General features: G+C 43.0%; 1 protein-coding gene across 3 annotated transcripts in view; it reads right to left on the minus strand.

Moving 5' to 3' along the window:
- Positions 1-3,841: 3,841 nt before the first annotated feature.
- LOC107546677 (general transcription factor II-I repeat domain-containing protein 2) overlaps positions 3,842-18,301 on the minus strand; it is a 32,313-nt gene continuing 17,853 nt past the window's right edge. For 2 of the 3 annotated variants that reach the window (XM_016225131.2, XM_087815611.1), the window contains 8 exons: positions 17,303-17,380; positions 16,072-16,128; positions 13,748-13,810; positions 9,800-9,877; positions 8,534-8,617; positions 7,805-7,988; positions 7,435-7,463; positions 3,842-5,654 (listed from right to left, as the gene is read on the minus strand). In XM_016225131.2, coding sequence (XP_016080617.2) covers positions 4,051-5,654; positions 7,435-7,463; positions 7,805-7,988; positions 8,534-8,617; positions 9,800-9,877; positions 13,748-13,810; positions 16,072-16,128; positions 17,303-17,380 — 2,177 coding nt within the window. In that variant the 3' untranslated portion in view covers positions 3,842-4,050. The remainder of the gene's footprint in view (positions 5,655-7,434; positions 7,464-7,804; positions 7,989-8,533; positions 8,618-9,799; positions 9,878-13,747; positions 13,811-16,071; positions 16,129-17,302; positions 17,381-18,301) is intronic. The other variant, XM_016225132.2, reaches the window with a different exon arrangement.

The following is an 18,301-nucleotide window of genomic DNA, read 5'->3' on the forward strand; positions in this document are numbered from 1 at the left end:
GGCCGGGGCACCGCCCCAGGTGGCGCCCTGGCCCCTCCGCCCGGAACCCTATATATATGAGATTCGAGCCCGGGGTCTGGAGACCCCGCCCCCCCGGCTACCCGCCATCCTCAATAAATGTTGCTTGGAGTGGACAGTGGCTCTGCAGAGACTCGAGGGGTGCTGGGGCTAGAATTAGGACTGGGTTCTGAACTCCGCGGGGGGCGGGGGTGGGAGGAAGTTGCTAGAGCCGAGGTCAGGTTGCATACTTGCCCTGGCCTTGGCCAAGATCAAGTTTGCACAAGGCCAAATGCAAAAGGAACTCCTGGCCCCCGCTGGCCGTTTGTTTGGTCAGAAATGGCCTGCTAGAACCCTGGCCCCACTGCAGAGCAGTCCCGGAGAAGGGTTGAACACAGTGCGCAGTGCGGGGCTAAGGGCAGTGCGCGACTTTGTGTGTGCACCTTAGTTGAAAAAAACAACTGCAATTTAGGTATAAGGAGGAGGCGCCTCTGATTCTTCACTTGAGAGCCTGCCCAGTTAGGAGGCTGTACAGAGAGCAAGTATTCACATGAACACATCCTAACCACTTACCCCAGTGTTACTGCCAGCCCATGGCCTCAAAGGCTTTGCTGGTGGGTCTTTCCCAAAATGCAAAGACTCTGAGGTACACATTAGAGCTGCAAATCTTGCAAAAGATGCAGCTTGTCGCAAAGGCCATGCGTGGCATGAAGAGCTGCTCCTCCTGTGGGGGAGTGGCTACCTGAGGATAGCTAAGGCTGGTGCTCTTAGAGATCAGAGAAAATCGGCAAGGAGACTGGTACTTCTAAAGACAATAATTGACTATCAAACGATTTAGGGAGGCCTTGAGAAAACCACTGGGCCCTCAAGTCCTTTTGCTTTCTGCAGATTCCTGTTTGCTGGAAAAGTCCAGTATCAAGGAGTATCATGCAAAGCTGTGGAAAAATTAACCACAGGCAACCCTAACCTTTTAGCTTGTTTGGTTGCAATTATAACTTTAAAAAATTAAATACAGTATAAGATAAAATACTTTTCATAAGTTTTGGTTTCCTTTTTTTCCTTTTTTTGGTTAATTCTCACCCAACATTTTTTCCATTGATTTTGAGAGAGAGTGGGAGGGAGGGAGGAAGGGAGGAGGGAAGAGAGAGAGAGAGAGACATTGATGTGAGAGAGACACATTGGTTGGTTGCCTCCTGTAGGCACTCGGACTGGGGCGGGTCCATCGTGCAACCCAGGTGCATGTCCGTGACTGGGAATGGAGCCTGAGACCCTTCGGTGCTCAGTCCAACGCGCTAACCACTGAGCACCACCAGCCAGGGCAGTTTCATTGTTTTTTCAAAGTAAAGTCCTTTTCCCCACATTTTCCTGTATTTCTGGTTCCCTGGAGGTGGTGGTGGTGTGCTGGCCCCAAAACAACATGCTGGTGTGGAGGACCCTGGTGCTGGACGTGCCTGAGGTCAGGAAGCCTCTGCCATCCACAGGGGAACTGACTAGAAGCCACCGGGTGGGCATGAAATAGGTAGACGGGGTCTGAGTTACGCCTGCACTGCTTGTGCAGTTTTCTCGAGTCCAAGCATAGTGCTGGGCTCTTTACATTGTACGTAGTTCTGAGAACAACCCTGTTAGGTAGGTACTTCACGATGAGGAAACCAAGGCTCAGAAATGTAGGTGATTTAAGGTAATAGGACAAGTAAGTGGCAGAGGTGGGAGATGGAGCCAGGCTTTCTTTTTTCTGATTCCAAAGCCCTACTGGACTCTGCAGAGCTCGTGATCTGTGCCTCAGTCCTGGTAGGTCATGCGTGGTTGAGGGATGTTCAGAGGAGGGAGTGTGATGTGGGACAGCTTCCAGACTCCTCTGCAGCCCCCCATTTCTGTTTCCTGTGTTGGAGTAAGCAGTTCTTTCCTCTGCCCACTGCGGGTGGGAATACAGGGCCTTGGGACCGAGTGATGCAGGGCACCTTCGCCAGGGAACTGACAGGGAAGCACCAAACCCAGGCTCCTGCTCCTGGGCTGGGCCCTTCCCCACCTTTGTGCGCTCAGCACTCCAGAGTGCTCCCATTTGTAGACACCGCATTACCATGACTGCTGAAAACCACCCCACTCATTCAGTCACTTCCTCAGTCATATGAGTGACAGTGCTGGTCAAGCCACTCTGGTCCCAACACACGTTGCAGGGTAAAGGAACCTAGGGGCTTTAGGAGTTGATTCAAAGCACTGCATGAATGGCCCAGTCAACAGAAAGTGGCCCAGGCTGAACCCTGCTGTCCCCTTCCTGTCCCCAATGGGCTAACCACCAGGGAGCCACATGTGTGCAGACAATGAGCTAAGGCTGTACACCAGGTCTCCACGTCAGGCAGCGGCCACTTAAGAGAAGGAAAAGAGCATGGACGAGTCACACAGACCTGGGTTTGAATCCTGAAGACTCTTCTATTGGATGTATGGCCTGGGGCAGGCCACTCAACCACTCTGAGCCTCAGCTGCTGGTCTATAAATTGAGGAGGCTGAGCTTTTCCTATCGGCCGTCCCATGTTGTTTGCAGATTACCCAAGATCCCAAATCTCAGGCAAATCTGGTTGATCATGCAGGGCCCCACCTCTGATAGTTGAGGTCCACATCTGCGCAGGAGCTGGTCCCCCCACCCCCACTGTAAACCAGTCCATCCTGGATCTCTTCGCCGGGAAGTGAGCCTCTAAGCCAGTGGGACCCAGCTGTACCTGCAGTCAACCTTCCAATGACAGGGACTGCCAGGCTTCGGTCATTTCCTGTGTCTGAGGACATGCCTCAGGCTCCAGCTGGGGCTGGGTGCCTTGTGCAGGTAACCACCGGGAGATGGTCCTCCCTCCTGCAGCCTCCCTTCACTTGTGTTAAAGCCGCCTCCATTGCTTCCCGAATGGGTCAGCAGGTCAGGATTCTCAGCCTTTCTGCCCCCTCGTCAGATTAATTCCTCCAACCTGGAAAGGACTGACAATTTTGAGTCACTAATTCCAATGATGAATAGAGACTAATTACACAGATGCATATATCTATGCTTACAAATGAAAACTCTCCAGGGGGATAATGCTATAAAAGAAAGGACATTATTGGGTCAACCAAGAAAACTGAAGTATGAATGGTAAACTGGGTGAAAGTATTGCTGGAGTTGGTAACTAGCTAAATCCCGGTAATGTAAGAGAATATCTCTATTCTTAGGAAACACTCCATGAAGTATGTAGGGGTAAATGCTGTGTACAACTTTCCCTGAAATGGTTCAGAAAAAAATTATGCACATGTTTACATACATGTTATAGATACTAATTCATGTATACACTTACAGGCATTGTTGTACACACATGAAAGAGAGAGGGAGAGAAAGCAAACATGATAAAACATCAGGGTAAAATGTTGCACTATGAGAATCTGGCTAAAAGGCATATAAGTGTTCATACTATTTTCATTTCTGCAACTTTTCTATAAATTCGGGATTTTAAAGTTATAAAAAAGACAACTCCCAAACCTCAATTTTCTTTGCCTTTTTAAGGCACATGTTACTTGTTTTGGGGTTTCCCATTTTAAGCTCTCCCTTTCTGGGTTCATGTGGAGGTCGAGGCTGACAACACAAGACTACAGTCTGTGAACTCAAACGTGGAATCGTGTTAGGCCACAGGGACACCATTCAAAAGGGTGCGTGTGCGTGATAAATGTGTGTGTGCATATGTGCTCCTCAGTGAATACGCACATCTGTTTATCTCCTGGTCTCTGTTGACTGATTTAAACCTGGAGGTGCCAGCCCCGACACCTACAGGGGTCAAGCAATTATGTGAATGAGTGACACGGGTCAGGCATAAGAAAAGTCAACTCCTAGAAATACAAGAAAACTTTCTTGATTTTTACTGGACTATAGTGAAGCATAAAATGTCATAAAAACAGGTATGATACTGCAAATTATATTTCCGAGTCACAGTGAAAAACCCCGAAAAACAGAAACATTTAATAATTCATTTTCCCATTTCAAGGTCCCTTGGGCCCAGGGGTTCTAGTCTTACACCCCACGGGGTGCCGCCAGGAGCATGCTCTTCAGGTCGCGATGTGGATGACGGAGTCCCACTGTGAGTCCTGTAACTGGGAGCAGTATTTCGTTTTACTCAGTTTCATAATGGAAAACAGCTGTTCACAAACGTAGGTGCTCCCGAACATGGAGAGAATCTTCGCGCAGTGGTTTTTATACCTCGGGTAGCTACTCCAGAGGTATTTGTAGAACTCCGGTATTCCCACCTTGTCATATTTGGTCTTCAGCACCGTGTTGCACTGAAGATCGATAACCTCCATCTGCAGCGCTTCGTGCACACTCTCGATCTTCACGGAGAAGGGCGAGCTGAACAGGGTCAGTTCACTCTCATACAGTTTGAAATCAGACAGTCTTTTCTGGAATTCAGTCTTTAATTCCACAATTTTGGGAATGTAGTGCGGGCCATCACTCTCATTTCTGGAAACCGATTTCAGCGTGGGAAAGTGGGCCAGATTATTCCTTGCCAAATGAGTTTCCCAAAGGCACAGTTTTGCCAGAAACGCCCGGATCAAGTCGTACATTTGCGTAACGACTTGTGAATGGCCTTGGAGAGAGATGTTCAGAGTGTTCAGATGCATTGTCATATCGACCAAGAAGGCCAAGTCTTTGACCCAGTCTTGAGAGCTCAGCTGGGGCAGGGGCTTTCCTCTGGATGACATGAAGGAGTCAATTTCTTCCAAAGATTCAAAAAATCTCTTCAGCACGAGCCCACGGCTGAGCCACTTAATCTCCGTGTAGTAGAGGAGGCTGCCGTACTGGCAGTCCAGCTCATAGAGCAGCGTCGTGAACTCGCTGTGGTTCAGGCCCCGGGAGCATATCCAGTTCACGGAGTTCACTACCACGTTCATGACGTGGTCCATCTTCAACTTCTGAGCGCAGAGCGACTCCGGGTGAATAATGCAGCACACGGACTTCAGATCCGAGCCCTTGCAAACCATGGCCACCTTGGACTTAAGTTTTGTAACAAGCCCATTGTTCGCATCTACCATGGCAGGGGTGCCAGTTGAGGCCACACTTACTAGTTTCGACCAGTCAATATTAAACTTTTTAAGGCTTTTCTCAACACGCAAAAAGATCTCATTTCCAGATTTTGTACCTGTCATGGGCACTGTATCCAAAAGTTCTTCTGACACATCAAAATTCTCATCAACGCCACGGATGAATATGGCCAACTGGGTGGTATTATTGATATCTGTGATCTCGTCGATCGCAATGGAGTATGCCACAAATGATTTGATTTTTTCACGTAGTTTCTCCCATAAGTTCCCGGTCACGTCTTCTACAGGCTGCACAGCAGCATTTTCATTTGGACTCACATTTGCAAGCACTTGTTTTTGCTCAGGACACACAATTTTTGATGACCCTAAGAGATACTTTCTAAGTCCTTTTTTTAACTCATGAAGCTTCTCATCACGCATCTTCTCAGTATACTGGTCATAGTGCTTACTGTGGTTGGTCTGATAATGGCGTCTTAGGTTGTATTCTTTTGACACAGACATGCTCTGTTTGCATATTAAACATGTAGGAATATTCTGCACTTCCACGAAGAAATATGCTCTCTCCCACTTTTCTTGAAACACACGGCCCTCTTGGTCTATCTTTCTTTTTCCCACTTTTGATAGAGACATGGAGACAAGAAATATTTCACTTTTCTTTTAACTCTACTATCAGAAAAACAGCAGCGAAAGCATGATACATGGGAGAGAGAAAGTGGCCAAGGGGTGTGGTTAACTGGAGAGTAACCCACCCTGGCAGAGAGGGACAGCTAACACTCAGCCCCAGCAAACTGCTGCCACAGGGAAATGGGCCCACTGAAGCTGGAGCTTCAGATTCCTAAAGAAAACCTGGAAATTGATTTTCATTAAAAAGTCCCTGGCTTTTAAATACTGGACAGATTCTCATTTTTAAAATGTATATGAACCAAACAAAAGACATCTTTGGTGAAGTTCAGCAAGTAGCTCTGTTTTGCCACATTTGGCTTAAACAGGAATGATGTGAAACTATATTTGCATTTAACATATTTTTTTCATTTGATTCTCAAGAGAACTTTGAAATCAGAGATGGAAAAGGGCACAGAAGCTATGCGATTTACCTATCACCAAAAGACATAGGTGATAGCCAGAGAACTGCACAGAACTTACTTGTTTTAAATTTAAAGAACCTGGCCACAATGCAGGTAAGCTTTACTCTGAGAGAGCACAGACATAAATACTCACTTTTGGTAGACTTTCGATAGAAAATTAAATGCTTGAACTGAAAGAGAGAGAGAGGGAGAAAGAAAGAAGAAAGGAAAAAAAAGGAAAGAAAGAAAGAAGAAAGAAAAGAAAGAAAGAAAGAAAAAGAAAGAAAGAAAGAAAGAGAGAGAGAGAGAGAGAGAGAGAGAGAGAAAGAAAGAAAGAAAGAAAGAAAGAAAGAAAGAAAGAAAGAAAGAAAGAAAGAAAGAAAGAAAGAAAGAAAGAAAGAGAAAGAAAGAAAGAGAAAAATACATGCAGAGACAGAAAGTCATCTTAGTGGTTGGAATGCCTGGGGCTGGGGGTGGGGATGGGAAATGACTGAAAATGGGTAGGAGGAATATTTTGGGGGTAATGGAATATCAGATTGTGCTGATAGTTGCACAACTCCCTAAATTTACTAAAAACCACTGAATTGTGTACAGTCTACACAAGTGAATTTTCTGGCATGTAAATTATGCCTCAATGAAGCTATTAAAAATGTAAAAAACCATTTAGCAACCAGATGAGTTTAGGAGTAATAGCTGAGTGTTTGAAAAGGATACTTTAGTTTCCAAACTTTAGGTAAGGAGGTTCCCTAGTGATTCAAGATCTTGAGAGCATCTCTATACCTTCTCCTCACTCACCCTATAGGATATTGACTTGTTTACAAGAATTCCAGGGGAGGCAATAAAAATATTTAACCAGCAGAGTGCCTGGGGCATTGCTCCATCAGAACAGATGTCAACCTCAGCACTGAGGGGATGGTAGGGGAGATTCTGGGAGTACCTGCTGTGCCAGGTGGTACCCCTTTTGGTTCTGAACTGTGGGAGTTTGGGGGTGGGGGACCCAGGAGGTGGGGCCGGTGGCTAGGTAGTCACTATCTACCAACTGAGAGGTTCAGTATTATGACATGAGCGCTGACCACAAAGGGCTCACACATCATACACAGTCTGCTGTGCAGCAAGGTCCATCACACTGTGTGAGAAAAAATGCCTGGCTAAGAAAACTCAAGGAACAGAATTAAAAGACTCTGCAACAAGCAGGAAAAATAAAATGCATATAAAGAGCAGCATGCTTTGCTCTAAGGCTCAAGAAGCAAGAAGCCTGTGGTCAGTTCCTGCCAAGACACTTCCCCTGCACAGCGGTTGCTGGAATGATCTCACCACCCCAAATACTCACCATTGCTAAACTCAAGGCCTGGAAGTGGTCTGAAGAGAAAGAGACATTGGTGAATGCAACAACGTTCATTTTTCCTCTCCTGTCCATTTAGTTCTATCTGACAAACCTTTGTGAGCGTCAGCTCTATGCTAGGCAGTGGGAGATAAAACTGATAGCTGCCCATGATCACCAAGAAACAGGAACAGGGACACACAGGTCACAGAAGCAGAATATGATAAAATGGGTTGAGAGGCAGCTTGCCACATCCTTGACCACAGGGAACCACCACCCACCTCCCGGGGTAAAGGTCCCTATGCTCCTGCTTGTCCACTTCAGGCAAGTTACTATCTGCAGATTCATTTTCATGACCAAGAGGGGAACTCTCACTTACCTAATGACTGTGAATTTGATAAATTCTGCAGCATCCAAGATCCTTCTCATGGAGCTGATTTCCAAGTAACCAGGGGCTTTGAATACCACCCCTGGGGGCATGCCATCGATGACCACACAGCCAGGGTTGAATGTGATTTTCCTGTAGGGAACTTTCACAGGGAAATCCACTCCAATGGCTTCACCTGTGATTAGAAAAACAGCAAAAAATTAGTTGCATTCTTCATTTACTTAACCCAAATCATGCTTTATCTTTAATGTCAGGATTTTAAAATCATTCATATCAAGTGACAACACAGCTGATCAGCCATTATTACTTCAATTTCCAGTAGTACTATGATGTATGAATAATCTTACTGGTTTTGAAATTGGCAGTGGGTAGTACAGCAGACTTAGTGTCTCTATCCATTAAATAGGTATTATCATAGTGTCTACTGAAAAAGGTTTTTGTGAGGATTAAATGTTTAATCATGTGTTGAGCACTAAAAACAATGCTCAGCCATGGTAAGAATGCAGTAAATCAAAGATAGAAATCAAAGATAGCTATTATTATTATTATTATTTTTATTTTTATTATTGTAATTAGCGTTTCCATGTAAAAGCTCTTCAGTAAAAATACACACTAATTTTGATCATAGCTTTTTCACAGAAAGATCAGTTTCTTAGGTAAAGTATTCAATTAAAAAGAAATATTTCAAATATATAAATTTTGGATATGAAAAGAACTTACCAAATTTTCGGCTAAAGAGGTCATTGACTTGTTCTCTTAGTTGTTTAATCTTTTCAATGCTTGATAATCTTTCCTTCTCATTATCTAAAAATAATTAAACAAATAAGCAAACTAGGATTATTAATATATTTACCCCCAAAAAAGCTGTTAGAGGAAATGCCTGTTAGCATATGAAAAAACACTTTATATGGCTTATAATTCAGTTTAGTTTTAGCAAAATTAAGCATTTTGTAAATTTATAAATGGAAGCCATTACAGATGGTATAGAATTTTCCAAATTATAACTCTATATAAACATACTACATGCTACTTTCAGGAACATTTTCAATTATCTTGAAAGACAAGGATGTCCACTTTCACTATAACTCTTCAACTTAATAAAAGAAATCCAATCCAATATGACATGTAAAAGGAATAAGATGTATTAAGATTAGAAGGGAATATTTTTCAATACTTAAAATTTTTGTTTTATTTAATTTTGAATAAATAAAGCAACTACATGATTCAAAAGTCAAGAGATATAAAATAGTACACAGTGAAATGTTTCTCTCCCATCCTTATCTCAGTTCTCAGTTTCCTTCCCTGGAGGAACTATGCAATTAGACTTTGTTGTATCTCTCCATATATATATATACACATATGTGTATGTGTATGTATATATGTGTGTGTGTATATATATAATTTTATTTTTAAAAAATATATTTTATTGATTTCAGAGAGAGGAAGGGAGAGGCAGAGAGAGAAACATCAATGATGAGAGTCACTGATCTGCTGCCTCCTGCATGCCCCCTGCTGGGGATCAAGCCTTGGCCTGTGCCCTGACTGGGAATTGTATAGCAGTCTCCTGGATCATAGGTTGATGCTCAACCACTGAGCCATGCTGGCCGGGCTCTCCGGATATATTTTACATACATTTATTAGTTGATGGGAAGCAAATAAATTTCACCTCTGTGGCCAATTCCAATTCAATGGTAGCTAGTGCTTGGAGTTGTCTGCCCTGAGGTGTACTTTCCACGTAATGCCAGGGAATGGCTAGGAGATCAATATATCTGATTAACAATGTTTGATATAAGCAAGATATTCAGTGTGGGAACCTACAGCATATTTTATATTCCTGAATTGTCATTCCAGAGTTGACAGGGTAAACTAAGCCCCCTGTCCCCCTCCAAAAAACTCCAAGAGACTAATCCATGTCATAAAGTGGTTAAAATATAACAAAATAAAAATGTAATATAAATTATGATAAAGCCAGATAAACTTCCATACCTGGAATTGTCACCTGAACGATGTTAAGATCTTCAACACCTGCTGCAGAGCTTGTAATATTAGATGAATTTGTATTTCCTTGAAACAGAAATTGAAATTTAGAAATTACAGAAAATTAGCCCGATTCTCCTCTAAAAATGTGAAAGTGCCATTACTCAGAAGCTCAGAATGCATTTTTTAAAATCTTAAGAACATTTAGCTGCAGGAAAACAAGATTGCTTGGCCTTAATTGATATTTGAATCTCTGCATTTTAATGGTGATGTCAAAGGGGAAAAGGGCACAGTCGCTTTTATTTAGTTCGTAGTCCCAATACTTCAGTCAGCCTAACTAGATTTTAAAGGAAGGATGTTTAAAGGTATATTACCTTTGTTGTTATTCTCAGTTTAAAGGGGGAATAAAAAGAAATAAGACATATAAATGTGTCCAAGAGGACATTTAAGTAGCAGACAGACATCCTATGAAAAACAATTTAACACAGTCACAAAAATGCTCAGACAGGGTTAAGAGTAAGAGCAGAGTTGATGTTATCATGTCCTTTGGTTAAATGATAAACACATTCACTTAAGTTCTAGGTGAGAAATGTAAACGAGCCTGTCTAGTCCTATCCCAGGAACTCAAGCTCAGTCCATGTGTTGCGTGAATGATCATTTGGGGATTTGAGATTATGCATCCGAAGAGCAAGAACGCAGAGGAACACGAGGAGCCACACCGACGACAAAGTACAGGTGAACCAGCACAAATCCATCCTTACTAATGGAGCTGTCGTGCAGGCGCTGACCCCCTGGAGCAGAATTCACTCTGGCAGGCCTCTGGTGCCTGCCGAGTCTGCCCTTGGGTGTGTCATTAGTTGAGGTGGTTGGGTGGTGCTCTCGTGTGGGCTGAAGCTGGCCACCAGGTGTGCTGGTTCTGGGGCCTCTTAGGAGGGATTTTTGGTGCAGGCCAAGTTCAGCCACTGCCTGGGGCCACTTGGTATGAGCTTCAAAGTGATCTGCACATGGCTGTCGCTTGTGCTGGGCTTGGAGGTGCCTGGGAGAGGCAGGTTGCAGCTAGTCCAGGCCTAGGGTTGCTTAGCAAGAGGTACAGTGCACGCGGAGGCCAGATGTTGCTTGTTTGGGATTTGTGAACCTTTGAGAAATTTTAGGGAAGTCTGCAGTATGAGCCAAGACAGGCCCTTTGTGTGGAAAAGCCAGTGAAAGCAGCTTGGGTGGGCCTGGGAGCTGGGGGAGGGTGGGGTCTCAGGGAATCAACAGGTCGGGGTGACGGGTGTTAGCAGGTTGATGGAGACTCGGGCACTTGCCTGAGCCCGCAGGCTGCGGTGGGAGGGCGGGCTCCACGAAGGGGCCAGGGCATCTGTTAGCCCTTCCGTCTGGGAGAAAGCTGTCCCTCCGGCCCTTGCCCTGAGGCCAGAAATGCACTTCCTTCCCATGCTGCCCCAGGCTGGAGCTTCCCGCGAGTCCGAAGGGAGTCTGTGTGGGCCCTTAAGAGGAACACCAGGCCCCCAGCAGCTCTCTGCCTCACTCGGCCACAATCTCTGCTGGTTCTCTCGGCCAGAAGTTATGGGGATGTCTCTTCCCAGCGCTGGAACCCTGGGCTGGGGAGCCCCGTGTGGGGCTGAGACCCCTCACGCCATGGGGGACCTCGGAAGCCAAGATAGCCTCTAGATTTGAAGCTGTCGCGCGTGGGGTCCCCACCCTCCTACCAGTCTCCGCGTGGCCTCTTCTGTCTGTCCTGTTACGAGGCCGCTCAGCTAGGCTTCAGGGGCTTCTCAATAACGGCTGTTCTGTAGGTTAGCAGTAATTTTGATGTGGTCGTGGGAGGAGGTGGGCACAGCATTGTCCTACTCCACCCTTTTGAAAGCCTGTGTATTAATTTTTCTAAACAAAATGGAGATCCCACTGTAAACTGTGATTTCCTTTGGTCCCCCTCTGTTTTGGGTATAACTTGTCTCGAGCCAGACAGTTTTGTTTCTCACGGAACGTACTGGGAGCACTTTTCCAAATGGATCACCCTGATCCATTCTCTACCTGCTGGACACTGAAACTGCACCCACTGTTTCTCTGTTATAAATAGTGACGAGAGAGGTTTCCTTCCCCCTAAAATAATCAGCTTGGTGAAACCATCTTTAGAGTTCAAAAAAGTGAAGTACAATAAAATTAGGATGGGAATACGCATTCAATCTCAAAATTCCTCCAGTCGTGGCAAAACCAGTTCAGACCCTGTGATGTTTCAAGGGAAGTAATATCATCTCTCAGTAAAAAGGACTCCTCAGGAAAAAAAGTGAATACAACTTTGAGGGCATAAATGTTTATTTTAAAGCATAATTTGTAAGTTTATACACTATTATCCAAATACTACTGTCTTCTTGTTAAATCATGTTTCTGATTAAAAAAAGGATAAAAGTGCAATTTCATAATTCAGATTTTACTAATTTAATTCTACTTTGTAATTCAAATTTTACTACTTCAAAATCACATCTGTGCAGATAAGTGAGATTTTATTAAATGCTAGGATAGAATTATATACCTAATGGCATTAATTCTGAGACCTCATGACATTATTAAATACATAAAATAAAAGAAGTTCTCATATTAAAAAGACACTGGATCAGCTCGTATTTCAGCATCAGAGATAAAAATATTTAGAAGATCACTAAATGGGTCACAAGGAAAGAAAACAGGTACATTCTTTTAACTAAATGGGCTGAAAATACACAAACTCTGGGATAAATGGTCTCATTTCTATGAAAAATAAACAATATTTTCTTTCTTTTTTTTAATCCTCACCTGAGGATATTTTTTCCATTGCTTTTCAGAGAGAGTGGAAGGGGGAAAGAGAGAGAGACACACACACACACGTCAACTGGTTGGCTCCTACATGCACCCCCTGAATGGGGCGAGCCTGCAACCGAGGTACGGCTTGGCTGGAATCCAACCTGGGACCCTTCAGCCCACAAGCTGACACTCTAACCACTGAGCCAAACTGGCTAGAGCAATAAAAAACATCTTTCAAAAACTTTTAATTGTAAAGAATAGCCTTAGAATATGTTTATAACTACTGGGTATAGTATTTAAACAAACACTGAACAAAGAACAGTCACCCCAATAAATTTAATTTTTAAAAAAAGATTTAGTTTTAATAAAATATTATGCCTCATTAAAGAAACCAAAACCCTTAAACCAAATGTATCAGTTTGTAAGTATTTTACTTATTTATTATTTATTTATTTATTATTATTTTTTAAATCCTAACTCAAGGATATTTTTTCCATTGCTTTTTCAGAGACAGTGGAAGGGGGAGGGGAAAGAGGGAGGGAGAGAGAGAGAGAGAGAAACATTGATGTGAGAGACACACATCGATTGGCTGCCTCCCACATGCGCCCCAACCTAGCCTGCAACTGAGGTACATGCCCTTGACCAGGATCAAACCCGAGACCCTTTTATTCTGTGGGTCGACACTCTAACCACTAAGCCAAACCAGCTAGGGCTGTATGTATTTTATAGGAAATAATCTTACACAGTGGATTGTATAAATCTTTTTAAAAGCATACTTTGAAGTTCACTTCCTTTAGATACTTGCACTTAAACTGAGTTCACTGATTGCAGGCCTGATCACTTGTTATTTCTGAGCTGTTGACCATACTTTGGTAGGAGAGAGAATGTTTCAAAGTGAACCAGTCCTTTCCTTCCCTTTCCCCTTCCACCTCTCGCCCCCTTCATTTCTTCCTCACTTGGACAGAGCACAGTTTGGTCCCACCCTGGCCCAGTGCTAACTGCATGTCCTAATCCAAAGTCTAAAAAGCCTAGAGCACTGGGTACTTGATGGGAACGTGACTGCTCTGGTCACACATACACACACATCAATTTCAGTCTTTCCCCACAATAACCCTTTAAGAAGAAATGAAAACTATACTCAGCAGTGTGAATGTGAGGAGGCTTTTGGCAACTAACCTTCAATTTTCACCTCAGCTTCAGGGTCCTCACTCGATTCTGAAGGGACAAGCTGAGTAGAATCTTGAAAAAAAAATGTCTAAAATGACATTCATTATTATGTATTCTCAATGTTCCAACATTTTACTGCTCCTATACCAAGAAAGTAGCTTATCCTGGCATTTTAACTACATTTCGTACTTAATAAACATGAAGGTGTAAGTATATAGGTAATTTTAATTTTAGAAGGGCTAATAGGGTAACAGAGGATAATCTTAGAAGGGACAAGAAGAGATAAGGAACTTTCAGCTATTATCAAATAATCCAGAGTTACCCACATTAACGGACACAGAATACCCCTCTACTGGAGCTAATGGAATTCATGTGGTCATAGTGTTTTCTTGTCATCAGGAATTACTAGGATGCTTTGGTTAACAGCCCCCCTCTTATCCTGCCAGCGGTGTTCGCAGTCTATTGTTACATGGAGCATGATACAATTTTCTGGTAGACAAGAATTATGATAGATTATCAAGTTCTACATACGGATAAAAGCCTGGCTAGATTATCTCATTTAACTCTGGCTTGTTTTAGAAAGATTTGGCAAAACTTACATTAATTGTTATAAAGGAAGAAAGACTAGACCTCAAAACCAACTTGAGCTGTTTTGATACTGTACTATTGTTATGTAAGATGTGACCTCTGGGGAAAAATGGGTGAAGGTACATAGGACCTCTCTGTACTCTTCTTGCAGCATCTTGTGAATCCGTAATTATTTCAAAATTAAAAAAAAAAATCAAGTAACTCAGCTTTATTGTAAATGGGCTTCCCACTGTACTGGGATATTAAAAATGTCTTCAGAAATAAAGTAACTCAAAGGCCAACATCCAATGAAATCTTCCTGACTCACTCAGTGCCAATTCTACAACTGTTTCCTACATGGGCTTTCTTTTTTCTAAACACTACTATCTATGCGCTAAAAAAAGAGAACAAACAATATCTTAACAGGTTTTAACAGAGGGAAGTAAAATGTTGTAAGGGAGGAACAGATTTCAACAGAATTCAAAATAATTGTCCTTCCCCACATCCAGAGAAGGTCAGAGGCTACGACGAAGAAAAAGAAAAAACAAAAAATAAATGGAAGAATCCTGCCACATGCTCCCACAGATGAGCCCTGAGGGCATCGTGCTCAGTGAAATAAGCCAGGCACACAGTAGGACGAATGCTACATATCATCCCACTTACATGAGCTACCTAGAGCAGTCAGATTCACAGAGACAGAAGCAGAATGGGGCTGCCAGGGCAGGGACAGGGGTCTTTTAATGGGAATAGATTTGCAAAATGAAAAGTTCTCAAGATCTGTTTCACAACCACGTGAATATACTTAACACGTGGGACTCAGCCAGTACTAAACTCGTTCAACAACAGTTAAGATGGTAAATTTTATGTTATGTGTTTTTAACCATAATTAAAAATATGTAATTCAGAAAAACAAACAGAGGCTAAATAATGACAGAATTAACTTGTCCTCTTGGTTTAAAGCAATTAAGTTCAAAACGATAACTTTATGAGTGAACGAACAATTCTAAACTGGACTCTAGTGCAGCGTGTTCTCTGGCAAAGTCTATACAAACTCTTTTTAGGTGAGCCAACTGGACAAGTGGCTCAGGGGGCCACTGGAACTGTCCTCCACGACAAACAACTCCAGACCTCCCAAATCAGAGAAGCCTTTAAAAAATGACTGCAATCAGCTCCTTGGAGAATGCTTTTGACTTAGAGAAAAATACAAATAATTTTGCTACTAAGACAGATGTACAACTCCTAAAAACAAGCTCATCTTGCCCGAAAACTGACAAAGACATTCCATGCCTCTAGATTTGGAGAGGAAGTTTCCTTTATTAATGTTACTGTGGACATGTATAAACCACTTCAAGAGTTCAGGCCTTAAATATGATGCTCAAGGTTTAGAAATAAATGGAGGGAAGTAGTATCAGATTTTAGTTCTAATTCAAGAATTTCCTAAAATACTTTTCAACTCAGTTAAAAAGAATTTGGGCATGCCTATCCGAAAGACAAAATGAAATAAAGCAACAAACGGCACCAGTGCCACGTTTTCTTACCGTTTAACTTCTACATCCAGGTGCTTTTCACTTACAGATGAGAAAAGAGAGTGAGAGCATCCTTAACAGTACATCTGAGGACTAGGACGCAGCCAGTTCTCTAAGAAAGCGCGTCAGGAAGCCCCCTTCTGTATTTTCAGACATGTGTTTAAAAGAGTGTGCTCGCTGTAAAATATTGTAAACTAAAAATATATATATATATATAATAAAATGCTTCATTTTTCTAACCTTCCATCGGCAATTCCATTTCTATTACTTCATCGATCGCAGAAGATTGATGGCTTTCTGAAAGGAAAGCAAACAACGTATAAAAAATGTGGAAATACAAATTTAAAAAAGAAATCATTTAAAACAGTGCAAATAATTCATGACTCGTACAGGAATGTACATGAAATACCTTGAAATAAAATTTGCACAAGTGATCCTTTATATTTTTTCTTTGTTCCTTTGTTTGTTCTTTGGAAAAATTTCGAACATACAAAACAGAGAGATGGTATAATGAAGTCACGTGCCCATCCCCTAGTGCCAACAGTCCTCAACTTGTGATCCCCTTTCCTCTGTGCCAGCCCACCCCAACCCCCTCTGGGTGTTTAGGGCACGGCATGAGGCTCAATCCACCGAGCCACACCGGCTGGGCTTACGAATGGTTTTAACGGCCGCTGGTGGTTACAGCCTGGACGCACTGCAACAGCAGGGGTTGCAAAATGGGGACATCTTAGGACTTCTTTTTCAAAGCCTTATATTTTATTCCCCCAAATTCTTTTAAGTAAAAAAAAAAGAAAGAGAGTGGGGGGAGGAGAGGAGGAATTCAGCAATACTTTATTTGCTAGGCAAAATGCTGAATCCCAATACGTTCTGGATTTTAGTATCAGTGACTCTGTACTATAAAGTTATTGATCAGTGTCCGTGTGCCAGCAACAATAACAAAACCAAAAGCATTTCTTTCATGCTTTTCTTATATTTCCCCCTCATCGTGAAGTGCAGACATGGGCATGGAACTTACTGTTATAAAGTTTTTCTTCCAGTGAGTGACAAAAAGAAACCTGTCACATTATTGCTGCCCAGGGTGTGTTGACTAACACGGGGGGGCTTTAACTCGCATTCTCATGGCTGAAATCAGAGCGCATGAGGTTTTGAAGGAAGGCTCCTCATATTTCAAGTTGGACGCTCACAGCCAACAGTGTAGTAGGAGGGCCCACGGCCTGGTAACACTTAACTTTCTGTTTATTTAGCAGTTCTGCAATTATTCGAAGGAAGCTCTTTTTCTCTTTCCTGCCTCTTGCCCATGTTTGCTCATGTTGGAGGCGAAGGAGCAGGAGGGAGGCTGAGGCAGCCGGGAGTGGGCTGAGGAGAGGCTACTGGTAAGACGGTGAAGGGCGGCCCACAGGGATGGGTGGCAATTAAAATTTTTCATTATGAATAACTTTGGGAGGAGAAAATGCTTCTAAAACAGTATTACCTTGCATATTATATTGATAGTAATTAGGATCTTCTGATTCTTTCTTGACTGACACAGCTGCTGCTTTCAGCAAAATGCCTATGAATGCAATGGAAATAGAGAGTCATGTGTTAGACCAACCCCACCAACAGAGAAAGACGACCAGCTGATAAACATCCAGGTTCCGTTTTGATTAACGCGGCAACATTATAATCAGCAAAATAACTTGTAGCTCACTCACTACTAAATGGCTTATCCATATAAAAATGTAAATAACATGAAAATAAAATAATATAAAATCAACATAAAAGGAAAGAAGAAAGAAGGGAGAGAAGGCGGAAGGGAGGAATGGAGGGAGGAAAGACGGGAAGGAGAAAGATCCAGATGCCAGTTTGGGGAAACTTCCCCTTTTAAGATGGCTGAGTACACAGGTGCATTTACATGAAATGCGTAAACATTCTTCTGTAATGGAACCTGATAGGCACATATAATCTTACCTTAACCCACTACATGAAATGGACTTGAAAACCTGGGAAAACTGCATTAGTAAAACCAAAAGCCTTTATCAGGGGAGGGTGTGGCAGGTTGCAAAAATTAGCTACAATACTCTCCCATCCTGTATGCGCACCTGTTTATGATGTGACTTGCCCACTCCTGTTTTCTAGAAGTGAGGTCCACTTCTCCACCCTTTCTTTCAAGCTGGGCCTGGCTACATGACTTGCTCTGGCTAATGGGACAGAAGCAGAAGCTTGAAAAAGTGTTTGTGCATCAGCACCTGCTGCTTTTGGAGCTGAGCTGCATGTGATCCACCCTGATCCAGCCCCCGCTAGCCTCCCCGAGGCTGTGAGAGCAGGCCTCAGACCCAGGAGCAAGGCCTTCCAAACTATGCAGCCCCAGCCCAGACAGCCCAAACAAGAAGCAATGCTCAGCCAACACACAGAATTGGGAGAAAATGGAATCACTGAAGCCACTAAGTTTTGGTGCCTTTTAATACAGCAATAGATAACTACTACTGAAGTA

The sequence above is a fragment of the Miniopterus natalensis genome, chromosome 3 (assembly GCF_054644295.1).
Source record: "Miniopterus natalensis isolate mMinNat1 chromosome 3, mMinNat1.hap1, whole genome shotgun sequence".
NCBI classification, from domain to species: domain Eukaryota; kingdom Metazoa; phylum Chordata; class Mammalia; order Chiroptera; family Miniopteridae; genus Miniopterus; species Miniopterus natalensis.